Below are 27687 nucleotides of genomic sequence, written 5' to 3'. Positions count from 1 at the left end.
CAAAATTATGTTAACTTGAACCGCTGAAATCCTATAATGACGTACTGTGGCCAATGGCATAAACCTGCATACCCAGCGATGAACTCCGCCGTCATAGAGGTATACTCAGACGCAGAATTAGAGACTTTAACTATACCGAGATGGATACAATTATACTTTAGAACGACGTAAGAATTGAACTGGTGTTTGGTGATGTATTCATAATAAGCATGGCGCCATGAGCTGCGGGTTAAGAGTTTTGACAGAACCCGCTTCGTCGGAGCTGCGGGTCCGCGCGTGCTTCAGACTCGACGGAAGCTTTAGTACAATATACTTATTAATAAAATCGGTGACTTTAAATAAATATTTTGCCATTGATTGATATTTTCTGTTTGTTCTAACTTCCAACGTCACAAGACGTGAATGTGCATAGCGTAAGCCTGAAGGACGTGAAAGCTTTATCCAATTATTTCTTACTCGAGTCCCGGAAACGGCAAGCCGGATTGCACCGTTACTCTCTTAGTTATTCAAATTCAAATTTAAATTAAAATTAAAATTCTTTATTGATCCCTGAATCAGAGAAAGGAGGCAGAGAAAAAAAGAAACTGACACGCTGCTTGACTAGCCTCTGCCCCCCGTAGTAGCCCAGAGAAGAACAAACAAAAACGTAAAGACACTAGCATTTGACATATTCATTAGAGCATGGAATAACATCATTTATATTGCTAAAAAGAAGAATGTAAACAAAAGGGAGAAAAAAAAAAGAAACGAAAAAGAATGTCAGAAATAACAGCATGCGCAAAACGCATACAATCGTGTTATACTAAATTATTTTTTTTTTTTTTACGTGGGAGTAACCATTAGACAAAAAGTGAACATATTTTGTCTGGCGGACATAGTGAAGATATCTATATCGAGTTCATTAAAACGATTCAAAAGATGGGGAGGGTACATTTTAACATCTGCAGATCCCCATAGTTTGTTCTTGAATGTGGCACTATCCATATCTATCACGAGTTGGATAATTTGCTTGTCTTGTTGGATAATTGCTTGAGTTGGATAATTTGCTTGTTCAAGTTGGGAAATTGATAGATGCATATTTTCGTTCTGTCTAAAATACCTTTGTAGGAAAGTGCAAGTTTATAACTATAGTGATTTGGAATTCGCACTATATTAAATTTATGAAATAATGGCTTGGTATGACTATCGATGCTGTATAACATAAACCTCGAATTGCTTTTTTTTTAAGATTATATATTAGCTTAAAATTTGTGGCAGTCCTGTTACCCCATACTAAAAAGCAATTTTTGTAGTATGTGCAAGAAAGGGACTTGTATATAAGCAGCATAACAGAGATGTAAATCATATTTCGGTGTTTATATATAACACCAACAACTTTCGATAGCTTATTACTTATCTGTTGCACAGTTTCGTCCCAACACAGGTATTCATTAAATATTACTTCTAGTACTTTTAAAAGTAGAATGCTCCGCCATCGCGCTGAGGACAGGTCCACTTGACACGGGGGATGCGCATCATGGGCTTCTGAAATTGGGGGCTTTTATAAGCGGGGCAAAAGGGCCGGGGTGTTTGCCGCGGTGTATTTGACACGGGGCTTTTGACACCTGGTGCTTTCGTGCACCAGTCCGGCTGACCAAGATAAACCTGCGACTTCACTGGCACTTTCAGCGAGACCTCCATATGATTAAAAATAGTGGGGATTATATATTCGAGTAAAATAAAAATTGAAAAACTAAAAAAAGAATAATAATGAGTAAAGATATTGAGCGCACTAGTTGCCCGCGTTGGCAGGAGGGTGTATTGAGAGATCCGTTTTCTGCCCCTCTTTAAACCAGACTGACGAATTTCTCTAAGCACTCCCATGTATTACAATAATTCCAACGAGTGCGAGAAAATCGATCAACTACTAATGTGGCAAATAGGAAATGCACGAACTGGTTGACGGGTTAAAACGAGAAGGGTTCAAATAAGAATGGGTTGTTTCGAGATACACCCGATTGACGCCGTCTCACGGCGGCAGCGTTCCGGCAATACAGTCGATAATCACGTTGTGGGCGTATTTGAAGGATGGCGTTCTACCGATGCGGAAGCTGTTTTCTCGCCTTGCATCGTTCTACACGTGGCAGATTGGAAATCAAAGCAAAGCCGCTAAGCCTAAAGACCCACACGACCACCTATAAAACCCACTTTTAAACCCACGAGGTTTCAAGGGCATCCGTTGCAACCCTGTCTCCATGTGCACGCAGTTTGCAGAGGGACATGCTACCGCTTTGACTCGCCGGCGGCAAGGGTGTTGAAGGGCTACTCCACCGATTTTTTTATTGTCTCCGATTTACTTGAAATTTTGCTAAACTAACCAACAAACATCGCAAAAATAGTATCCCAAATATTAGGTCAAAATATTGTTTTTTCGCGAAGTTATTGAATTTACAGTTTTGGTCCTCACCGTGTTTTTCAAGCTCGAAGTCTCTACTGGCAACAATGAAAAAGTGACGTCAGTGGAAGGCAGGGGTTCACTCTTTGGGCTGTAGATTTTGTTTTAAACTGATTCGAAGCAGTTTCATGGTGTCAAATGAATGCTTGGGAAGCTCGCTGAAGTACCCGCGCTCCAGCACGGAACAAATGATTGGCATATTCTATTTTTTGGCTGCTTGCTCGACTTGCAAGCCTGCCTGCCACTGACGTCACGGCCCTGAAAAGCGCGCGTATATTTGAATGTTGGTTTTTGCATCATTTTCATTTGCCCATTTTGCAATAACTATTATGAATTTCGCGATTCTAAATAGCATACCGGAGAGAGTAAAGGCCGGGGAGTCAGAAAATATAGTTAGTTGAGGTAGCTCAAAAAATCGGTGGAGTACCCCTTTAAGCTACACTTTTGTCAATATACTATCGTCCCCGAGCCAACGCCGGCGTCAAAATCGTAATGCCGCGATACCTAAAAGCGACGCGCGCAAAAGGAAGTATTCACTGGCGGCCATAGCTGTGTCCGCAACTGCTGAGCACGTGCTGATGGCGAGCTTCCACGGTTCTTTTGCAACGTGCAATCCACACCATCAAGATTGCCGGTCTTAGCAGCCTATTAGTGTGGGCTCGTTCAGAGCATGCGCTCGAGACATCACCCACAAATATGGCGCCCAGTGAATACTCCTTATACTAGCGGCACGGACGTAATCAGCGTTAAATCAGAAAGGTGGCAAGCCGAAGATGGTCCCTCTTGTGAGCTTGAAGAAGGGCTTTACGGTAACCAGAGATGGTATGGATCGCAGAGCACAAACAGTTGTCGCCTGTTTTCTCCTGGTGCGCTTTTCTTTTCGGAGGAACTGATTGCCACGCGCTTAGACTTACCCTGTACGTCGCTTCAAAAAAAAAAAAAGTTAATAAAGCATTATCTTTCCTTCTTACTCCCTCCTGTCATGTTTTTGGAGGTCGCAGAGAATTGCGATCGTGAGGCAAGACAACACGCGAGCTGCGGTCATTAACAAAGTGGTTGCCTGTCCCGTGTAGTTGTCTCTTGACAGAACGTCTTCAACCATGGCAACGACTTACAGCGTCTGTAGACTATTTTGTGCTATCTTAGTAAACACAAAAAATAAGATAGCAAAGCAGAGAAATTTTCGCAGTGTGTAGATCTGGATGTCAATTCTCCGAAGAGGATCGGGCAAAATCCTCCAGTTCCCGCATTCCCTATAGGGAGTATTAACATGACGCCATATATGTGGGTGCTTTTTAGAGCGCATGCTCAGAGCGAGCTCCAATCAATAGGCTGCTAAGACCGGCACTCTTGATGGTGCGGAATGCACGCGGCGAAACAACTGTGGAAGCTCGGCGTCAGCACGCGCTCAGCAGTCGCGCACACATCTATGGGCGCCAGTGAATACTCCTTATTGGACACACAGCTGATAAAACTACGTTAATCATAATGTTTTTCTTTTGAAGTACAGTTCCAACATAGGCCACATAACCCAAAATAACAATACTAATTAAAGATCATGTCGTATTACACCTGAGACTGCGGTGGAAGAAATCGGAAGAACTTTCAGTAGAAGGAACAGACACAGAGAACGTCTCAAACTCAGCTAACTGGTTTATTTCTCAAACAGCCTTTAAGTACCCACGGAACTTTTTCCCAACCACACTCTACAGATAAACTCCTTTGTTGCAGACATTTCAAACCGGATGGATACAAAAGATACAAAACAACCCACACATGGGACGAGGACTTAACAATGGGACACTGCGGATCATCGCAGTGACCTTGACAGAGATATGTCCCGAATTATCCTAACAGTCGCGTCAAAGCGCACAAAAAAAAAAAAAAAAAAAAACCACACACAGGTGGTCTCTAAACCGTGGCAACGCACCCAGACAAAAAAAAAAAAGAAACCACAACTAACACTTTTTTTTTCCCCCTTTTTTCCCCTTTCCTTTCTTTGGGAAAACACACCCAAGTGATCTCGAAATCGCGATCACAAGCACATTCAAAAAAAAAAAAAAAAATTTAGATGTATATACACATATACATTGTCTCTCCCCCACCTTCTTCTCGTAAACCGAATGCGTTCGTTCAAAGTCTGAGAAACTTTTTGGAGTTGCGTCCAAGTTGCATCGATGCTTGGCTTATGCAGTTTCCGATAGAACTTATTCTTATTGTTTCTTTAACGACCCTCTTAATGTCATTTCGCTCTTTATGCAGAACTTCTTTCTCTGACCAATGCGCATTACAATTATTGCATTCCTCTATGTGCTTTGCTATTTCGGAGTTCGGCGCATGCGTGCGTACATTTCTCTGGTGTTCTAGTAACCTGTCATTAAGGCATCTTGAAGTTTGTCCCACGTACTTAAATCCACATGTCAACGGAATCTCATATACTACACTCTCTTTGCAAGGAACTGAAGGTTCCCGATGGGCCTTCTGACAACCCTTGTGGTTCAACAGAAAGGGCGTCAACCTGCTCAATTTTAAATCTGAAGAAAAAACTACGTCCACGCCGAACTTTTTTGCGAGAGCCTTTAGGTTGTGGGAAATCCCGTGGAAATACGGGATTACTGCTGTCTTCTTTCTTGCTTCCTTTTCCCGTGGTTCGTTGTTAAATTTCAGTTCTAATTGTCTTTTAATGAATTCTTCTTCATAACCGGCAGATTCTAGCCTCCTCCACTGTTCTTTCACAGCACTACTCATAAAATGAGCGCATGATTTACCCAACGCGTTTGTTACTAAGGACTTAACTACCCCTGCTTTAACCGACTTGGCGTGACAACTCTTTCTACTTAACACAGGTTTTCCGGCTTTTTTCCCGTATTCCCAACAAAGACCTTCTTCGACATGTACGCGTAAATCTAGAAACTGCAGGATCCCATTTTCAGGTTTTTCAGTTGTAAACCTAAGCTCCGGAGCTGCTGTTTTTATAATCGATTCCAAAACCTGAGCCTCATTCTCTCGAAAAGCGCAAATAAAAATATCATCCACGTACCTTTTAACAATGCACCCATTCAAGTTATTTTCTTTAAGTGTTTCACTTACGCTACTATCTAAGGTGTTAAGATAGATTTCTGCTAACATCGGAGCCACCGAAGATCCAATGCATACACCATCTTTTTGAACATATTTCTGCCCATTATATTCAACAACTGTTGCTTGAAGGTACAAATCAAGAAGTGAAAGGAAACTGTCGACGGCGATGCCCGTCCTGGACTGAAAGTTTACCAGGTTTAACTCTAGCACTTGCCGAACTCTTTGCATCAAGCGCACTTTCTCAAGCGAATAGTATAGATCCTTAATGTCCATTGACATTACAGTGCATTGTCTTCCATGAAAGCCCTCTAGAACATCAATTAGTGCCTCTGAATTTCTCAGTGAAAGACTCCCCTCCAGTTGAATTACATTCAACCCTCTTTGCAAAAATTTCGAGACGCTACACTGCCACGTTCCGAGTTCGTTGATTACTGTGCGAAAAGGCATATCCGGTTTGTGATCTTTCAAAAAAAATTTTAGACTTAACGAAGACCTTGTTTGGTTAACTACTTGTTTTGCCAAATTATCCATCTCATCTTCCTTGAAGATTTCAACAATATTCTTCTTAATTTTCTTAATGTTCCCTTTCCATTCAATGAAGACTGCGCCGAGGGCTTCGTCTGCCTTTCTTCTGAACACTGTCTCCGGAAGGACACCGAACATACCACTTTTGTCAGTCTGCAGCAGACGCAGCGATCCCCTTTCTAGTTCCTTCACGGCTGCGCTTATGACACGAAAATCTCTCTTTTCAGTTCGAAAGCTATCATTCATCAGTTTGTCCATTCTATCAACAGCACAATCCACGAACGTGGCTCTTTCATCATGACCCGTCACTTTCGAAATAGTCTGAATTGCGGAAAACACATCTACCCTTGAAGGTTTCACGTTCATGCAAAACTTTGGGCCATTCCCCAGTGTTTGTTCCGTCTTTCTAGAAATGGACACCTCGCATGGGTTCACCACGTGCGGTATAGTCAGATTGGACTGATTGTTGATGTCTGGTGGTCTTCCACATGCTGTCGTCTGATTGTTCCTTTGGATGCTCCTTAACACTGTTCTTCGCTTTACGCTCCAAAGACTGTCAAAAAGTACCTTTTTTCCTGCGTTCCAGCGTTGGAAGTCCTGATCGTGCTTGTATTGCTGGCCCCGAAGGATGGTCCAGATGCGCTCACAGGCCCGTCGTAGTTCATCACTTCTCTTGGTCGCACCTTGTCTGTATGCCTTGATAATCTTCTTTTTGGCGCTCCATGGGAATCTTGAGGATGATAGATGTTTGAAGAGGTTCGGATCCACATACCTCTTTCTCAAACTGATGCCCAGGAAAGCGACCTCCGCTTCCAATTCAGCCAAACGTCGTCCCAGGTTGTCGAGTACCGTGAATGCTTGAAGGAGCAGCGAGGTTGGTTGGGGTACAGCTGCGGGGCCATGGTTGAAGGGAAATAAGCCTGCTTCCGGAACTATTAGTGAAAAGACGGTGAGAGTGCAGGCGAGCTGGTGGTAGCTAATCATGTCGTATTACACCTGAGACTGCGGTGGAAGAAATCGGAAGAACTTTCAGTAGAAGGAACAGACACAGAGAACGTCTCAAACTCAGCTAACTGGTTTATTTCTCAAACAGCCTTTAAGTACCCACGGAACTTTTTCCCAACCACACTCTACAGATAAACTCCTTTGTTGCAGACATTTCAAACCGGATGGATACAAAAGATACAAAACAACCCACACATGGGACGAGGACTTAACAATGGGAAATAAAGAAAAATAAAAAGAAATAAAGAGAAATAAACCAGTTAGCTGAGTTTGAGACGTTCTCTGTGTCTGTTCCTTCTACTGAAAGTTCTTCCGATTTCTTCCACCGCAGTCTCAGGTGTAATACGACATGATTAGCTACCACCAGCTCGCCTGCACTCTCACCGTCTTTTCACTAATTAAAGAGTTAACATGATTTAGTGAATTGGCGAAATGATCATAAAGATTATCTGCTCATGTAACTTTTGCCTTCGCCAAGGACACACAGTGAATGCAGTTATCTATGCATAGGTTATATGGCAGATGCCACAGTAATTCTTGTGTAAAAGTGTCCTAACGCTGTGGAAGGGCTGGAGACACGTTGTTGACGACGGCGGACTGTCATGAATACGCGCCACTTCTCTTAACATTATTGTGGGCAAAACTTGTGGCGCTCCTTCTGAGGCGTTTCGAAATCGGTTGAAAGAAGCACAAAATCATGTGCTATGAATATCTTGACGTTCATTTACTTTTCGCAAATCCTCTAAATTAGTTTAGTACCAGCGGTTGCCTTCAAGACTAAAATTGCAGCATACCTTATTATAAGATGAAGAATTCTAGAGTCAATTAACACAATCTAGCAAATTAGCCAAGTGATCATGACGGTTAAACTCTGCACCATCGGTCCGCCGAGCTCGATGCGCAGAGTCAAGATAGTGCACGCAGGAAATGGTCACTCCTCTCTTTAGGCTAAAATATGCACAAATGAAAACAAACACCCCGTGTACACTCTCAGAAAAAAAGGTGTATTATTATTACACCTTTTGCCCCATATAATACACCGTAAAACTTCAATTCGACGTACAGCACCCCATAATCGAACAGGCGGCCCCAAAGTTTACGAGGGGCTTGATAGCCGATTGGTACAACTTATTAAGATAGCTGATGTACGTATTATTGACTAAAAAAAAAGATTATCGGAGTTTTCTTGGCCGTACTGCAATAGCTCCGTGTTTTCTTTCTTCGGTGTTTGATACGTACTTTAGCAATTTAATAAGTTATATCGCACCGTTATCAAGCCCCTGGTAAAATTTTTTGCCGTGTGTTCGACTATAGGGCGTTGTACGGTCGAAATGAAGTTTTGGGGTGTATTATATGGGACAAAAGGGTGTAAGGTGATACCCTTTTTTTTAGAGTGTACAATATAGTGTATAAACTTTCATGCAGCACATCCGCGGAAATCTGCGGTTCTCTTAAAGTATATCACTTGAATATCAAAATTCAACTCGAAGCACGTCTTTCCTCCCTCTCCTGAAAGCATATATTGAAAGCTGACTGTATGATGCTATTTCATATCCTTGTAATTTTTCTGTTTGCTTAATGGGACACTAGAAAGAAAAATACGTTTTGAACATCCTGAATACAGTCTGCATGTCTCAAGATGCATTTCTCCCGGGAAATGAAATTAATCCCAGCACTATTAACGATAGGAGACTCATTTGAGTGTCTCTCAAAAGTGGCTAAGAATGTGCCTAAGAGCCACAAGAGCAACTTCTGAGGAACGCTCAAATCAGTACCATGCCGTTAATAATGGTCCATTTCTTTTTCTTCGGGGGGGGGGGGGGGGGGGGGGGGCATTTGGTGACATGCGGATTGCATTCAGGCAGTTCTAAATATTGTTTCTCTGCAATGTCTGTTCACGAGACTCGTTGTTTTTCTGATGTGGACGTCTTACAGAAAAAGATGCGCTTGTGCAGCTTTCAGACAGAAATACGTTTACAAATTTATATTTTTATTCTCAAAACTTCAAAGTTTTTTTTAATTGTACACGCAAAACATTGACGAGCCATAAAAAGTATGTAGTATGTAAAAAGTATCTAAGTATGTAAAAGTATTTAACAAAGTAAAAAATATGTGATTTGCGGCACGCACATCGAACGTGTGCGTGTCGTACTTGACTACTGGTGTTGCTACTGACAAAGTAATCACAACTGCGCGACTAAAAAAAAAAAAAAAAAAAAGCTTGTCGGTTGGTTCAATGTTTTCCCCGAAGAATGTCACGTCCGTGACGATGTTTGAATGAGAGACAGTTGCGCTCAACAATAAAATAACAAAATTGTGCTTTGAATATGATGGGCCAAAGGGAATGAACTGTTTCTGGTAAGTTCATGGCTATCATACGACACACATCCGTCTTTATGGCTCCACCTTGTCAGAAGCGTTTTCAGTTTTCCATTCATCAATCCTCTCGGGACGCTGTCTTTGGGTCACACCATCTTCTGGAGTAGAATCAAAGGCTGAGCAAGTGCGAGGACGTTGTTGGGGTTCTTCAAGTAATAGATCGCAAGGCACATGAGAAAGGCTTTCTCCAGTGTGCATGAATTACTTAGCGTCCCAAGTTCTTCAGGATTTCCACCGTAAACTACAATCTTCTCAGCTGTCTTTGTATATCTGGGGGACGTACAAGGGGAGTTTGTCTGACACTTCTATACCTGCCGTGTGAACAGACAAGGAAAATTAATTCACCAAGCATGCGGCGACTTTCAACTACGCGTATATGCTTAACGCTTACAAATTTTGCCTGACACAATTAGTAATTTGTTGGCTTTAAAAATACTACAATCTAAGACTACCTATATAATATATAGAATTCAATCTTTTTTTATTCTTTTCGAACCGAAATTAATGTTTTTCTTTTTTGCCCAAACTGTCTGACATACAGGTGGACATGTCATATACGTATGATAATAAATTTCCCCCTCACGGTAGAAGGCTGGGAAACAACTCGTCTTAGTCCGCCTCCCGTAACCTCGTTGTTGAAAGTGCCATTTATATGTAATGTATCCACCTATACCCGTTGGTACCTCAAGAAGCGTAGTAAACAAAAGCTCGACTCCAGGCGGAGCATAACTAATTTCCCCCTTTATAATAATAATAATAATCATAATAATCTTTATTTGCAAGAGTAATGAACCCCGGGTGGCTTGCGAGGCGAAGACAGAAAGGCGGGAGCCCGTACACTAGAGTGCCTGTCAGCCAACCACCCAGGGCATGAAATAACAAAACAAACAACAACAATAACAAAGAACAAATAAAAACAAAGTGAAACCGAACACTGATCATGGCGTAGATTCATTTTAGGTGCTTTGACCGTGAAAATGCACGGCGCAAGGCAGCGGACTCGTCACGGTTGTTGGGGAGTGGAGATCGAATCGACAGGGGGGGCCGCAAGAAAGTCTCTGAGGGCGGCGGGGAGTACGGAGTGCGAGTGGCGTACTGTTCGGGCGTGCAGGAGTTCTGGCTGCCCGGATCGCTTCCCGATCCTGATGCATGAGTGAAGGTGGGTATCACTCATGGACCCGTCGAGCAATCTACAAAGGAGCCCAACCTGAGCCACTTTCCGGCGGTGGCAGAGGCTCTGCCACCCGAGGGCCTTAAGGCGAGCGTCATATGGCGGCACAGGAACTTGCCGGCCCAACATCCGAGAATGAAGTGTTCGAGTAGCCCGGCGCTGCACGCCCTCCAGCCTGTCGATGAGGTGAGCCTGGAAGGGTCCCGCACACGGAGCAGCAGTATTCCAGACGAGGCAGGACTAAGGCAGTGTAGAGAGCATAGAGTAATATAGTAAACGTAAAGAGAGGACACAGGAGCCGATTCGCGGCCCAGATAGTGCGTTTCATACCCTCCGCTACGTGGCGCTTTTCTGCAATTTGGTTAAAATTAATTAAAACTCTTTTTGTGAAAACTATTTATTTTTTAATTGGCAATGCTTTAAAACTGTTTAAAGTACTTACAACGGCTAAATAGCTTAAATCGAATGCGTCACAAAAAGCACGTGATGAATGGCGCCTGCCATGGCCTGCCTGCCTGCACGCCGTCGCTTTTGCATCATTCTGCATGGCCTTTGCTCGTCCCTGCGTCGTTCGTCTGTGCCGTGCGTGCCGTCCATCTGTGCTTTCTGCTGCATCATGTTCGGTCGACTTTGCATCAATCAAGGGGACGCATGACCGCCCGCGTGCTCGCATGCTCGGCGTGAATTCGTGCAGCCGATCGGTTCGAGCTTCTCGCGCTGTTGTTTCCGCCGGGCTGTCTGGCTGCACTTGAACCTGTGTGCATGTTGAATTCCGATGAGATTGTTTTAAAAAAAGAATTTAACTTACGACCCAGCACACGACATTGTCCATGGGTTTACAGATAACGGTGTTGAACGAACCTCTAACATTGCAGATAGAGCCTTGGTTGTTATGCTGTCTGAAATTTCCAGGAGGTGCGTTTAGCCCCTTGCATACACTGTTGTGCACACTCCAACAACGTCTTCTGTTTAACGCAGTCTCCTCATTTCTCTCATTCGGGAGCTTAAAGGGGCGGTGCAACGATATTCAATAGGAATGGTCTTCACTTTACACACGCTTACTGGCACTAGTGGGACTCAAGGATATTCGCACGCAACGCCACTGACCAAGAAACTTCTTTGTTGCGCTGTAAGTTCGAGGACAAAACCGAGTGTTTTCATTCAATCTCTCCTTCGAAAAACCTGATGACGTAGCTGGGCGGTAGCAGTACCGCCCAGTGACGATATTTGAATACGGCTCATAGATTGGACCCGAGCATGGCGTGGACACTCGATTTGGGCTCGTGATAATCAATAGCTCGAGAAACATTCGGGTAGTGTCCTGTGTCCAATCGCTGCAATGACGACAACAGCCGAACCATAACAATGTCTTGAACTCAGCGTGTGTCCTGTGCCTTGCCAACCCCAGCGCATGGCTATGATCAACATTGGCGGCATATAATCGGCTCCAGATCACGGGGCCGCTTGTTATGGCTTCGAGTTGAGGGGTGAACTCTGCTCGTTTTTCTTAATTTTTTTCTGCGACTTCGATTGCGTGTGGTGAAAACGAACGGGTATTTCACAGATCATTAACGTCAAGGATTCGTTCTGAGCGGTATTTGCGCAAAATAAAAATATCAGTGCATCGCCCCTTTAAGACTGTTGGCTTTACAGTAAAGGCTGTGTGGTCTGTGGTTAGGGGGCTTCAAACATCAGCTTGGTGTGTGTAGTGATAAGCCATTTCTTGAAGTTGGCAACGAACACGTTTACTTTGTCTTTGATGTTCCACACCTTCCCAAAACAACCAAGAGCAATCTCCAAGCCACAAACTTTGCATTTGAAATGAGGTCATTGAGTGGTCTTCTATTGTTGAACTTTATTGTTCTATCCATGAGATGAGCTTGCAATTGGCTCCGAAACTTACTGAGAGAAACATTTTTTCAAGAACCTTTCTGTAACATGGAAGAAAATTGTGCCCCACAGGTCTACTCTTTCTTGCAATCATATCCCTTGTTTATGCCAAGGAACTTCCTGAGGCAGCCATGGCTACAGCCTTGTTCTGTGATAGGATGTGCATACTTTTTGACTGTCTAAATAGCTAAAAAATTCAAGAAGACAGGGCAGAATTTGCGTCATGCCAATCTGAAGGGAGAATCTGAAATACTTGATTTTTTCCACCAGTAACTCGGATGGATTTCAGCATGGCAGTTGCAAAGTAGGAGGCAGCCATAAGCCATCATTGGGTGGCAAGTTACTATAAAAAGTTTCCTCATGCTCTGTGATGAGCTTTCAAGCAGCCATGACTTGAAGTTCTTACTTACACGACGCCTGCAGCAAGACACACTTGAGAACGTTTTTGGAGCTATATACGACAAATGCTGGGCTGCAACACAAACCCAAATGTGGATCAGTTCTCCTCAGGACTAAAACACCTCTGGATAAAGAAACTGTTCAAACTGTCGGACAATGAAAACGTAGAGGATCACAAGGCTGACCTCCTAAAGGAGTTGCAAATATCTTCGCACCATGAAAGTTTAATTTCAGACATTGTGGAATGTCTTCCAATTGATAACTTCCCGCCACTAGAGGATATTTCTGAGCTGGCATCAGACATCAGGTCTAACATAATTGATGACTCGTCCACTTTTTTTATTATGTTTGGGGCTATTCGATCAAGCTTTTGCTTGAGCAGACAACTTACACCTGTGGCTGTTCTCAGCTGCTATCGGATGAGTCTAATAACTTGACCAGGCCTCACCAGTACTGTCTTGTTCCTAAAGCATACCACGTGCCTGGAAAATTCTTCGGGAACTTAGTAGTACCATCACAGGCTGCCTTTCATTTTATTCAGCAACTAGAAAATCACTTTCTTCCCATAATAGAGAGTGTGACACATGTTCGAGGAGTCTGTGCCGCCTTGTATAGCACACTTTGAGGTCTGGGTGGTTTTAGCCTTTGCCCAGAGGAGTACCACAAAGGGTTTTTTAAAGTTGTTTTGCAGAATACGCTTGTGTTGACATGTTTGATTTCTTAACCGGAATTCGGACAAAGTTTGGTTGCACTCTTCAGTGGTTAATAAGAACGAGACAGGTTTAACTGTTAATAGTGTATTAACAGAGGCGGTTACCAAACCAAAAACAAAAAGTGCTTAAGTGGGCGGTGCAGCTTGCTCTCCAAATATTTGTTTCCCCTTTTTCCAGCGAATGTGTATCACGGCTCCCTAACAAAAATATTTGTCCACTTTCTACAAAATTTTGATAGAAAATAGTGTATAGAGGCTAAAAATATTTGAAAGAAAATGTATCCACTTTTGTATCCACTGTCCATAGTTTTTTAGCCGCTTTTTTCTGAAGCCATATTTCTTTTCTGAACAATTTCGGGCAATGTTTAGGGACGTTGAATCTTGTCAGATTTCGAATAGAGTTCTCATTGTTTGGTAATGGCTCGCCCGCAGTGAGTTTGAGGCTATGCAAATTGGTGTTTTTTTATATTTGCCGGAAATCGGGAATTTGTACTATCCGGCGTGTGCTTCGCACTGTTATTATACTCTTATGACTGGTAATGATAGCGATGTCTTATTTATTTTTGCACTTACTTCCCGTACCCGAGTCGGCGTGAAAGTGAATGTATCATACAGCATGTTCTCCGTGGAAAGGTTTTGTTAACTTGGTTCCGCTAAGAATCTATTACGAAGTGTACGATATGCCGAAGTCGTTCATATTCATTTATTTTTGTGAGTATCGATCTCTTTCGTATAAAACATACAGAGCTTCTGAAGTAAATCATGTATACATGAATGTGGTCCAATAAAATGTGTTCGAACCACTTACTGTTGTTGACCCCAAAATGCTCCACCAGCCAGGAGTCAGTGCGGCGATTGTGTAACTTCAATGCTTTACAATAGAAAAAGAACAAGAAATATATATACTTATGCTTTGTGAAGTAAGTTGAAATATTGTTTGATACGTTTTGCACGAACTCTATCGTAAAAAATAAAGCAAAAGTGCATCAGTATTAAAAAAAAAAAAAAACCAAAAAAAAACAAAAAAACAGCGGTTTCGGGAGTCAAGGAGCTCCCGAGAGCCGAGCGAGGCGGGGAGGAAAGAGAGAGAGAAGGGTACCGGAGAACCGGGGCAGAAACGCCCAAACCGAAAGCGAAACTAACTTGACCGGAAACGGAATCAGATTACACTTAATACCGCCCGCTAGGAGCGCTACCTGTCACTGGTCTATCTGGGCCGCTGGGGCCTATGGCAGTGTCCGCTCTTTACCTTGTGTATATTACTCTATGTAGAGAGCGCGGAAAGTTTCATGTCCCCAGTTCCTTGAGACACGTGTGACAAAGCCAAGAGTCCGCCGGGCCCTGGACACAGTGTCTGCAATCTGAGGCGAGAGGTCCAGGGTTGAACTGAACACAACCCCAAGGATTGGGAGAAACTGAACACTAGGAATGGGAGAGCCTGACAAGTAGTATGCAGGAGGAACAGTGGAACGGCTGTTGGAGACTCGCATTGCAGCACTTTTGTGGAAGCTATTTGAGAGGCAGTTTGTTCTTGCCCAACAGTCAATCTGGTCCAGGATACTCTGGACACCCGGCGTGGAGGGGGTATGTCTGCTGGGGCCAGTATGGTGGTGTCGTCTGCATATTGCACCAGCAGACACTCTTGCGATGAAGGCATGTCGTTCACATACAAGAGGAATAATCTGGGCCCCAGTACTAAGCCTTGGGGTACCCCTGAGGTGACAGCGAACTCATCGGAGGCCTTCCCATGGAACAACACACGGTGGGAGCGACCGATAAGAAAGCGGCTCAGCCAGAGCAGCAGGGGCCCACGAATACCGGATTGTGCAATTTTCTGGAGGAGGATAGAGTGGTCGAGGGAATCAAAGGCATTGCACAGGTCTAGTTGAATGATATCAGTTGGGGAACGGTTATCCAGGTTATTGCTTATGTGGTGAACAATAGTAGCGAGAGCTGATTCACAGCTTCGATTGGGCCTAAAACCATGCTGGGAGGCAGAAAGGAGGCCGTTGTTGTCCAGAAAGCGAAGAAGGTGCTGGTTGATGGTGCACGTTCAAATGTGCGGCAGAGGATAGAAGTAATAGAGATGGGCCTGTATCTGGAAGGGTCGTTGAGAGGTTTCCCTTTACCCTTGTGAACTGGTGTCACAAGGGCCTTCTTCCAGGCGGAGGGCACGTAGGAGTGGTCGAGAAAGGATTGAAAAAGTGAGAGCAAGGAGAAAGATAGGTAAGGGAATAGGGACTTGATGAAAGTAGGGGCGGGCAGGTCAGGCCCAGCACAGTGGGAGGGCCGGATCAGTCGGGCAGCTTCATGCAGGTCGTCGAGAGACAAGCACAAATTTGGAAGGCAGGTTACAGGCTGGGAGGTGGAAGCTTCGATAGTTTGCACAAGAAGGTCGGGATCTGGAGTAGAGGAGTTGTGGCTGAAAGCAGAGGAGAACTGGGAAGCGAAGAGTTGGGCTATGTCCCTGGGGGACGAGATGGGGTGATGGTCTCGGGAGAAACAGGGACGCTGTCGGCTAGACTGCAGCCCATTGAAATACTGCCAGAACAGCGTGGGGTCCTTTTTTGCCTTAATAGAGATGGTGTGGGCGTAAGCACTGTGAGCACGAGAGATGGCAGATGTGATTGGACGCTGCAAGTCTTTAGCCCTCTGAAGTGAAATCTGGCACTGTGTACGAGCGGCACGTTTGAAGAGGGCTCGTTTCCGGCTAGCCATTTTCTTGATTTCGGGGGTGATCCAAGGGGACCTCTTCCTTCGCGTGGAGCTACGCGAGCATGGTACGCATTCTTTATGGATGGCGCCAACAAAGTCGCACCAAAGTTCGTAGTTGTCAGCGCAACCGTCTCCCGTGGTAAGACACCAGGGTGCAAGATGTGCTAACTTAGCCATATGGGCATGGTCGGTCTGGTAAAAGTTCCACAGAGTCCACGCGAACCGGCCTTTCCGAGGGAGACAAGTGGCATACTCAACCTCTATTGCTTGGTGGTCGCTCCCGGACAGGCCAGGATACACGTCACAGGAGAGCATCCGAGTGATGTCTGTGGTAAAAACTAGATCGAGAAATGATGAGGCACAGCCCTGCGCTAGCTGGGCTTGGTAGGTGGCGGCGCGGCACACTTGTTGGAGGCCCACAGCAGATGTGACGTCAAGGAGGATATCATCGGTGAGGTCGCTAGGATAAGGTTCTTGGCGGCTCCACCAGTCAATATGGGAGTTGAAGTCGCCAAGAAGGACGACATCCTTGTAGCACTCGAATCTCACGCGAAAGAGCGAGGCGTCCAAGAGTGAGTAAGATTCTTCGCGGCGATTGGGTGGGCAGTACACACAAGCAAGCAGAACAATCCCACGCGGGAGGAACACCTCCACGAAGACAGCTTCGAGGTCTGAGGACTCAAGATCCTCCCTGCGATTAACGCAGAGACTGGGCGGTGTTGCGATGAGGACACCACCACCCCTCCCGTGTCTGTCCTTCCGGAACACCGTGTAAGAGGTATCGAAGAGCTCGCTGTCGTGGACCCCGGGATCGAGCCAGGTTTCGGTTAGGAGGATGACGGCAGGACGTGCGAGTGATGCGACAGTGGCTTGGAGGTCAAAAATCTTGTTCTTGACACTACGGCAGTTAGTGTACCATAGCATCAACCCCTTGTTGACATCAGAAGGATGGGTTTGGTTTCCGGCACCGACCCGAGGCCGTCCGCGATGTCGGGGGTTGGCGACGGTGAAAGGGGGCAAGGAGCTTTGCTAGGGACGTCGAAATAATCGTCCGAGAAGTGCGGCAGCGAACACACCATGCACATCCACGGATCGCTGCAGGAGCCCAGTCGGCGGTATTGTCCCAGCGACATGTGGACGCAGCCGCGGTGGAACCACCCCTCACAAGTGTCACAACAGAGAGCGGCTTGGTTGTCCCGTACCCGCTTCGTGCAACAGGCGCAAGTAGTTTGCTGCGGACCCGGGTTGGGAGCAGGGTGTCGAACCGGAGCCGAACCAAACCGAAAACCGGAACAGAACCGTTATTTTTAGCCGAACCGGAACTGAACCGACCCGAAATCTTCGCCGCCATCTTGGAACTGAACCGGAACCGAACCAAAAAAAACTATAACGGTAACCGGTTCAAAACGGTTCAAGGTAATATTTCTTTTTTTTTTTTCGTTAGTATCACAAAATGAACGTATGGGAATAAAAAATTGGCGGCTGTATTTCTATCTATGGATCAAATCGTCATATACAGAATTGAAAAGTATGGTAAGTTGTTGGTTTTCATGGCACTATGATTAACCATGTGTCACGTCACGTCACGACATGGTGTCAATACATGTTGTCACGTGACCTCGTGACGTCACATGACTCACTGCGTCAACTCGATTTAATTTGAGGAAGTCACTTGATGTATTAACATTGTTGACAGCATGACGTAACATGACATCACGATTTCGCACCGAGAGTAACGTGACACCGTGACGTAAGCGATTTTCATAACCCCTAGTCGAGTGCTCGGGTTCATGACATTCAGCACCACCAAACATTTGGGTAACAGCTCATGTCAATTACATATGATAATAGCCCAACTCTAACAATATCCAAAGCTCTGCCCAAGCTTTTGCTTTCCAAACCCTAGCCGCCCAGAGCATGACTGTGATGAACACTGGCGGTATCAGATCACGTGGCCGCTTGTTTAAATTGCGAGTTGAGGAGATAATGACAGCAGTCTCTTTCCTTTATTTTTTCTGCATCTGCTACTAGGGGAAAACTAATGGATGTTTCCGCAAGCTATCAACGTTATGGGGTTATTTCTTAACACTATTTATTGAAAGTACAAGAAAAAAATGTTGCAAGACCCATTTTACATTATTGAGGCACCCAAATATTTTTTCGTTGCTGCTGAACTGCATCCGAAAGATGTCCCTGAGAATAGAAGTACTGAAATTACTAAATGCGACTTATTAATATGACGTTACATAGAACTACACGTGTGTACGGAAGGAATACTAAAAAAAAAAGATATTTTAGTGACCTCAGAGAGACAGCCGAATGTTGGCAGTTGCTGTCTCAGACGAGCGTCGTTCTCAAGTTATTGCCCAAGTTTCGACTCCCTCTGTACTTTGCTTAAAGGGGCTATAAAAATATTTCTATACATCACTAAATACTACTCAGGATCACTCCCTAACGTTAATAACTGCTTGAACTTGGGTTTGCTATTTATTCTAGGCAATGGCAGTCGCCAAAAAATTCGAGAAGTATGAGCATCGTTCATCCCCTCAACTCGGAGCCAAAAGCGGCCATGTGGCCTGGTGCCTATCTTATGCCGCCAACGTTAATCATACCCACGCGCGGGGGTTTTAAAGGAAGAAAACGCGTGCTCAGCTCCAGGCATTGTTAGAGTTCGGCTATTCTCATCACCGCAGTGGTTGGACACGAGCCACTACCCGAGTGTCTGCCAAGACATTGATTGTTACGAGCCGATGTACGGTGCTCACGCAGTCCTCCTGTCCAATCCATGATTCGCGCTCGACTGTCGTCAGGCGGGTGGTTTTGATCCTACAATTTCGACATCAATCTTTGGGTAGGCAGGACTAAAAGAAATAGTCTCATTTAATCCTCGCAATTTCACCGCGACAAAGAAGCTTCTGAATTAGTGGCGGCCTGTGCGAGTGTACTTGGGCCGGAGGACCAGTACGCCTCGGAAAAGTCATGAACATTCCAACCCGATGTCATTTTATGACCCATCTAAACTTCGCGGGGTGCAAAATAAAAGCAATGAAGGGTTGCGGTTAACAAGTGTCAAATTGTCGAATGAACACACACCAACGGAGGAGGCAATTCCTCAGGAATACTTTCAGCCTTTCCACTCTGGTGAAGGAGGAAGACCAGCGAAGCTGTACTATGGTGTAAATGAAGTAATGGCCGGCCGCAAGTCGGCAAGCCAGAGTGGAAAGGCTGAAGAGGTTGCCGCCATCTATGCGCGACGGCGGCAACCAGACAACCGGCAAGTCGGTTGTCTCGTTGCCGTCGTCATTTATAGATGGCGGTAGCTGTCCAGAGTTTAGTGTCATCATTTGTTTGCTGACGGACACGACACTGGGGAAACTAGATCTTAACACCACCGCTGTATAAAAAAGTGCGTGTGTGGGGGGGAGGGGGGGAGGGGGAGTTTAAAGAACATACTGCGTTGTAAAGGTTCCTCTTCCCTGCATCTTTGGCGCAGACCAAAAAGCGTGACTCCGGAAGCTACTTTGCTTGCAAAAACGCTCTTACCAAAAAGCACGTTTTTGTCGTGTCAGACGCTCGCGGCGTTCCTAGTGAAAAGCGTCTGACTCGCAACTAAAGGGTCGTGGGTTCGTATTCCGCCTAATATTTTTAATTTTTTTTCTTTAAGGCAACCTAATTACTTTCAAAAGTGAAATCATTTGAGACATACGGCGACCTTTATTTCGCATTACATGTCACGTTTTAATCACTCTCATTCCACGCGTGATGTAACGTTTCACGTGAGCATTGTGGGTTGCTTGAAATTCTTGCGCGAGGGTACGTAGCTCTGACGTCATGAATCTATCGACCAATCAGGATTTTCCAGTCACGCCGCCGACATCGACTTTTCTGCGACATGAGCTCCTTAACGCTATCGAGTTAAAATCAGTTAGGAAAGGTAATGCTCATTTGCAAAATAAATTGACCGGCATCTTGTCTAGAACAAACCTCAACAGTCAGACTATGCCAGCTTATTCTGCATAAGAAAACGTTCACTTGGGCAAGCGCTATTTTCGGCCAGATTCGATCTGAGAGCGAAGGTGCGTATAGATTAGAGTGAACAACTGCGATTACTTCTTGTTGCATGATTAGTGGCATGCGTGAGGTGCTGAGTGTAAACAATATTTGGTTAGAACAACAAGCATTTGGGTATTGTCGCTCGGTGTTTCTATAAAAAATAGACTGAAAGAAATTATCCTAAAACTTTTGTTACATTCTGAAAATTTCATTGCTTTTAGCTCAGTAATGTCGTCACCATATACATATATATTGTGAAGTGTATTTCGTAAACCTTATTTCATAATTAGCATGATCACGAGGTGCTCATTTCATAATTTTATGTGATGTAATTAATTCCTTAGTTCAAGGACACAATCACAATTTCATTTTTAACACTGCGACACAAAGTTGTACCAATCACGGGTATTTTAGGCGACCTACATCACTTTGCGACAACATTTTATACCGTGTAAATAGATCAGCTTGAACTTTAGAATTTTACTTAAACATGAAGAAAGCACAATAAAATGCAGTATAGTTCTAAATTTGAAGCTGATCTATATACAGGTATGTACCAACCAGCTCAACTCTTTACTATTGTACTTAAACATTTTGATTCAGGTAAAATATATGTTACTGGTAAACAAAGGGATTTTGAGTCGTATGAACACGACGTCATGTATATTAATGTAAATTTTCTTCTACTCTTGCGTCAAAATTGAATAACTGAGTTTAATATTTTTGGCTCCTAAAAACAAAAGTAACTTGCACGGACGATCGAAGAAACTATGTAGTCAGGGGCGGATTTAGAGGGGGGGTCCGGATGTCCTGACCCCCCTCTTGATTTCTGCTTGTGTAAATTTTAGGACGTAAAACGAAGGAGGGGGGGAGGGGGTTCCTAAACATATGGTAGGCTGACCAGCACCTGACCCCCCCCCCCCCCCCCCCCCTCAGGAAATTCCTGCATCCGCCCCTGTATGTAGTTAATCGTTTCACGGCGTAAATAGTGTATATTGCCAGAACAACGCGAAGAATATATTCTCAATTTAGCGGTTCAGACCGGTTCGAACCGGTTCGAACCGGTTTGAACCGTTATTTTTTGCTCCCCGGAACTGAACCGGAACCGAACCGATAAAAATTTCGGTTCGACACTCTGGTTGGGAGCGATATCGCCTGCGAGAAGCAGGCACCAGACGATGTGGTGACGATGAGCGTGCATCGTGAAGCCAGCGGCGGAGGACCGACGGCGATCCGGCGAGTAGCCCGGCCGGTTAGGCCTAAGCGTCGTCGTAGGCCCAACGGCAACCCAGCTGGAGAGGGGTGGGTCGGTCTGCTGACGGGTCAGGGGATGCCTGGAACGCTCATGAATCTCGAGGCCCGTAAAGTCGTCTAGACGTAGCTTGAGTAGTGTAACAAAAATAAGGCAGAAGCGGAGCCGCGAAAACGTGCGTGCGGACGCCATTAAAGGGATACTTCAACGAAATTTAAAATATTCCCGTCGTGTTCAAAAATAGGCTGAATATGATCCACAATATCCGTAAATGACAATCGCACGTTTGTATTTTGATCCTGGTGGCTGTATTTTTCGTTATAAACGGCCCACTCTGGCAAGCGCTCGGAGAAGGCCCAGCTTAGAGCACGTGACATCCAACGCAATCGTGACGTAGGTCGTCTCAAGACGAGCAAAGCTACGGCGAGGCTGACGTCGAGAGAATGGCCTAGTCGTTCCAGCCACCGAAGCGGCTGCTTTTGTACGAATTTTGAGTGACTGGTTAATCTTCTATAATCTTCTAGGGGGACAATAGCGACTTCTGCGACACACAAAAGGGATTCTCGGGAAGAGGGGAGTTCCTGCTTCCCCCCTTCTCTCGTCGTGACCGGAGACGAGACAACCTCCGTCACTAGCTGTCAAGGTTCTTAGACGAGCATTACAAACGAGGCGTTAGCGACATCCACCAGGTGCTCTTTGCTAATCGTTTAATTCGTTTTAAAATTCCTTTTCGAGACTTTTTTAACAAGATATTGGTATGTTCCATCTGATACTGCTTTTTTGAACACATATAGACCAAAAAATGAGCGCCGAAATTTCGTTGTAGTATCCCTTTAATGCGGAGTTATGTGTATTGTCCCCGAAAACAATTTACAGGGTTTCGAAACGAGACTTGAGAAGTTCAAATTTCGGCAAGAAATCACACCTTTTTATTATTTCGGATACATCATGAGCATTTCTTTTCCTTGAAATTTGCGCACTGTTTGGCATGCACATCTAATACATTTGGTTGGAATATTTCTTTAATGTTAATGTATTTATTTTTGTATACCATGTCCATAGTACTGTTCACGTGTCAAGGCCTGTTCGCACTCTTGCAACCGAGTACGATCGAGAAAGACCAGACCGGTTTTTAAGCCTCTTGCGACCTCTTAGGACCAGCCCCGCTGCAGCGCATCCGGTCCCAAGAGGTCGCAATAGGCTTAAAAACCGGTCTGGTCTCTCTCGGTCGTACTCGGCTGCAAGAGTGTGAACGGGCCTTCATACGCAAATTAACTTTCAGCATCTTCTCTGTCGAGAATATCCTCTTCCTCTCACCCCCTCTCACCCCCTGCCGAGAATATCCTCTCACTGAGCTAATCTAATAACGTTGACAGCCACGAAGGGTACACAAATGTCAACTTTATGGTCGGAGGTTACTCCGACCGTAAAGCACTCAGAAACAGGGAAAGGAAGGCTGGGGAGGAGGAAGCGGACAGAACGACGGAATGCTGGGGAGAGGGGGGTGTTCCCTCCTCTCCCCTCCAGCGTTTCGTTTGCTTCCTCCTCCCCAGCTCTCCTTTCTCTGCTCGGCTGGGGCAGGCGGGGGTGCGCTTGGAAGCGTCATAATCCGATTACGAGGCCTTGCTAAGGCGTCGTAGTCGGATTCTGGCCCGCGCCCAAGCGCACCCCACTGAGCAAGATGGCGGCGCCCTGAGACCCATAGAGATCATACATACCGGACTTGCAAACGTACTCAGCCAAAGCAAGCACAAATTTAAGGTTTAAACCTGTTGACCTTTCGCGCTTCGCTTGTTGCTTCGCAAGTTCTGCCCAGAGCTACGAGAGGACGCCACAAGCCAAGCCATAACTTGCTAAGATTTTATAGAATTTGAATATAAATTGTTCTGCATATGCTCATCAACTTATGTAGGTACTAATTTCAGTTTTATTTATTAGTTTTAAGCAATTACGATATTTATACTTAAAATAGGACTAACTTACAGCGCTAGGACAAACCTTGCTCAGTACTTAAAAAAAAAATATACTCTGTTGCGCAGACCTGGTAAGAGGTGAAGAGCACATGGCGGAGGTAAACAAGCGCGAGGAGAGCTAGAGTGAGCAGATATTCAATGGCTGCAATGTTAACCACCGTTCTCGGAAGGCTCCCTTTGCTTCCTGCCGGGAAAACGACGTGCTGCTCTATCCAGTGTCTAGACGCGTCGATCGTCCTCGGTGTGCAACAGCAGAGGTGGAAGAGGATACGGCAGAGGAAACCACGCTGGATGCCCATCGCCCCGTCCAAACTTTTTAACATCATCGAACACAAGCCCGCCGATCCAGATGAAACCAAGCAGTTGAAGCGCTTGTACGACCTCTACCGCACGGAAATTAAGTCTTTAAGGTATTATTTCAACCTATTATTTCAGGTATTCTTATTTAAGGTATTATTCCAACATCTAAAAAGGAATCACGGGCGCTTTCGTCATCGGTATTCGTACGTGGTCTCCAAAGAGGAAATAATCGATGATATGCAGATGAATAAACCGTACTTGATATAGTGATTCAAAGTTTTGCGAAGCCCAAAAGGGCGTCCGGCGTCTCGCTGTAGATGAGAAATTTTGCCAGTGCGGTACCACTGTTAGTCTGGGGTCTTTAAAGGGATACTGAACCAAACATTTCAGTGTCCACTATAAGTGGCGCACGATCTTTCCCCGATCCAGCAGCCGCCGGTGTGCGCGAGCACACGCAACGAAATTGACGTCAAGGACAGTGGGTAGATCTCAAAGCAAGCTGCTTTGAGGTCTACCCACTGTCCTTCAATCAAAACCAATCTGAGTTCGGTGTTCTGACGTCACCACAACCCCTGTAAAAGAAGCAGACGACTAAGCATGAATGGAGGACTATGACGTCAATTTCGTTGCGTGTGCTCGCGCACACCCGCAGTCGCTGGCTCATGAAAAGTGCGTGTGCCACTTATTAAAGACACTGATATGTTTGGTTCAGCACCCCTTTATTGTGCATTACGCAGTAGTCATACACAACCGGATGCCGGCACAATGCTCGTCCAGATCAAAACGGGCAGGGCTGGGGATTGAACCCAGGACCCCTAGGTTCTGTAGCGCGAGCTTTCGCTCCACGTATCTTTATTACAGGAATTTTGGTAACAGTAATTCTGGCTCTGCGGCGGTCAACTATGGTAGCAATCACCTTGGTGGTAATGGTAAGCAGCTTTATTGGCCTATAGTGTATGCACCTCTTCCGTAGATGAAACCTGCTGCAGCTGCGCGAGTCAGTTGCCCAGAGAGTGCCAGGGGCTAATCGAAAGGCGTGTGGCCAAGCTGGTCAGCTGAACTCTACTAGATTATTGCTATCGCAGTGTATTCGGTGAGCAAGTGTTCCAAAATGCGTCTGGCGCATCGTTACGCAGGGAGGGGTACGCCAATGAAAGGGCAACATAAAGAATGCGCAATGACAAGGCAGCTAAGCGCGCAGCGTCATTGGTTAAAGGTTGGGGTGGGGGGAGTAGAAGAAAGGCACATTTAGCAGGTAAACAAGGGCATCAGGTAGGCAAGGAGCAGACAAACTCTCATGCCATGTAAGTCCAGAAGACAGACATACAAGAATATGTTTGTCATGTGCTCTATGGTGTGTGATACTGAACCAACATTCTCTTTGAAGCTTAATAGAGTGTGTGCTCGATTTCAGGCACTACTTCATTAAAGAACATCAACTGGCTCTGGAAGAAGCAGACAAGTTCTCGGCTGTGTCGTTGGAAGAAGCGCGAGAGCATGAACGTCTCCTCGAAGAGAACGAGAAGGAAAACCAGCGAGTAGCCCAGATGAGGTACGGCTCACTTCATGGCAATGCGCGACACTTTGACTGTTCTAGGTCATGGAGTTTGGGGTGCCGTAACTTGAAATGCCACAAGTTTGCCAATGCATGCTTCATTCTTTTTAGAGAGGAGAGGAACAAGCAGGAGGCAGAGAAGATGGTTGAAGACCTGCTTCAGAGAGAAGTTGAAGCAAAAGCCAAGCTCGTAGAGTTGAAAGAGCACATCGAGCAGATTGTGCGAGAGGAAAAGGTTTGCATCTTCCTGTACTATATTCCGTTTCACCTTAAGTGAGAGCAGAGCCAAAGCCGCAAGAGTGAGCTTCACACTTCATTTGTGTCCGGCGTACACAATTGAAGCGTAAGCATTGTTTAAGAGGGCATACTTGCACTCGTAGCTTTGGCTTTGTCCACACCTGATGGCAACGGAGTATTCATTCATTTCGGCCAGTGGTTTCGAGCCCTCACATGACGGATTTATGCTTCGACTGTCGCAGGTGGCAAGATTTCGTTAAACAGGTGTAAATGCTGCGACATGCATGCTGGGTGACTTCACATTTTAGGCACTTGACAGCACCTGCTTGAATGCAGTCCAAATAGTATCACATAACTGCTTCACCTGGCACAAGTTGGAGCATAAATCTTCCTCTTTTCTAATAAATGAAGCCTTATCCCTCGAGTTATCATCACAGCTTACAAAACCTGTGCCAACCACATCTCAGCATAGGAGCCATGGGTCATGCTCCCCTCTAGTTTTTGAGTCAGAACCAGATTAATACATTCTTGTCACTTGTTTTCAGTGTCACTATTCTTACAGGTTTTGTGCATCATGGTCAAAAGAAATGAGAATGTCAGAGCAGGAAACAGATAATGCCTTCTGAACCCTGCAACTGCCAGAGGCAGCAAGATTTTCAAATACTTCACCTGCACCCAATCACCAGCACTAGCTCATACCTTCCTAGGATGCACTCCACATGTATGTCTATGCAGCATGTGGAACTGACAAAGGTATGAGGTAATGTTGAGAAAGAATTCTTGAAGAACTAACAGCGTTTACTTGGTTTTTTTTGTAGACTGCAGGTTGGAGTAAAGCTGAACTGGGCTGGTCAACATAAAGGAAAGGCTTATAGGCTTCTAGATTTGTTTTCAATGGCCAGCGCCGTTCAGTAGGCAGCTGTCAAAGCGATAAGGAGCATTTTGGTGGGATGTTTCAGGGGATGTCAACAACATGGGAACCGCAGCCGAAAACTCTAGCAGTTGGGTTTCACCATTTGTGTTACCATTGATGAAGAGATCATTGATGACCTTCTACGAGGCAACTCAAAACTGCAGACACCATTTTGTGTCATTGAGGGGGTGATCAGATCCAGTGGAGTATGGTAGAGTTCAATCCCTGCCTGTCAACCAAACTCCCTTGAGGGATGACGGATTTAGGTGTCGAACAGGAGAGTGCACCTTACCTACAAACATGTTCCCATTTTGTAGGCCAAAAGCGACACCTACATCACCATGGAGAAACTGGATGCAGCCATCGAGTTTGCCATTGAACACCCAGTCAGCTACAGCTATGCCATAGACCCAAAGGGCAACCAGCTGTGGGAAGGGACCCCGCATTACGAGGTGTCGTTGCAAGAATCGTCACCGAAGAGCTGAAACATGGTTGCGGCACCCCGTGTTTGTAGGTTTTCATAAATGTATCTTTCAGTTCTTCTTTCTGGCTTTTTTTTTTTTTTTTTTTTTTGTTGCACTGGTTGGGTTTGTGTAATTGGTGGTGTGGAAAAGAGAATTTTGTATACACCTTTCTAGCACTTTTCACCTGGGCAATGTCTAGTCATTGGGCTGTGGGCTAGTGATGCAGAACTATCGATAAATTGTCTAGCGTTAGTTTTTCCAAAACTGTTGATAGTAAATACTATAGGGGGTATTCACTGGACGCCATATTTGAGGGCAGGGTTCACATTAATAGGCTGCTAAGACCGGCAAAATTGATGGTGCAGAATGCAGGCTGCAAAATAAGTTATAACTAGGTTCGCCGTAAGCATGTGCTTGGCTGTCGAGCATACAGCAATGGCCGTCAGGGAATACTCCCTATTGACATATAAAGAAAACTATCAGTAATCAATTGTTACTAGCCTACTATCGATACTGGAAGCTGAATCTAACTATTGATAGTAAAGAAACGATAGCACTGTCGATAGTCGACTATAAAAAGCTTGATAGCACTATTGATAATAGGCTTTAGAAGAACTACTGATTGTTCT

General features: G+C 45.1%; 2 protein-coding genes and 1 pseudogene across 3 annotated transcripts; 1 reads left to right on the top strand and 2 right to left on the bottom strand.

Moving 5' to 3' along the window:
- Positions 1-5461: 5461 nt before the first annotated feature.
- On the bottom strand, positions 5462-9973 carry LOC121838139 (the record flags this gene model as incomplete). The annotated part of the gene is made up of 2 exons (XM_042294214.1): positions 9964-9973; positions 5462-6930 (listed from the first exon to the last, which is right to left on the bottom strand). Coding segments are annotated over exons 1-2 (1479 nt in total), but the record flags the coding sequence as incomplete, so codon positions are not given.
- Positions 9974-15522: 5549 nt separating this feature from the next.
- LOC121838138 lies at positions 15523-21565 on the bottom strand (annotated as a pseudogene).
- Positions 21566-23646: 2081 nt separating this feature from the next.
- LOC8033510 (probable 28S ribosomal protein S26, mitochondrial) lies at positions 23647-27137 on the top strand. 2 transcript variants are annotated; one of them, XM_002404702.5, is made up of 4 exons: positions 23648-23999; positions 25304-25441; positions 25556-25679; positions 26912-27137. In XM_002404702.5, exons 1-4 carry the CDS (start codon positions 23728-23730, stop codon positions 27077-27079), a joined length of 702 nt encoding a protein of 233 aa, XP_002404746.3. In that variant the 5' UTR covers positions 23648-23727; the 3' UTR covers positions 27080-27137. The 2 variants fall into 2 exon arrangements, with proteins under 2 accessions (XP_040064087.1, XP_002404746.3); XM_040208153.3 differs by having other exon boundaries at positions 23647-23999; positions 25304-25679.
- Positions 27138-27687: the final 550 nt, after the last annotated feature.

The sequence above is a fragment of the Ixodes scapularis genome, unplaced genomic scaffold, assembly GCF_016920785.2.
Source record: "Ixodes scapularis isolate PalLabHiFi unplaced genomic scaffold, ASM1692078v2 PGA_scaffold5__190_contigs__length_132052651, whole genome shotgun sequence".
Lineage (NCBI taxonomy): Eukaryota > Metazoa > Arthropoda > Arachnida > Ixodida > Ixodidae > Ixodes > Ixodes scapularis.
The sequence above is the reverse complement of the archived record's forward strand: the minus strand, read 5'-3'. Positions and strand labels throughout refer to the sequence as shown.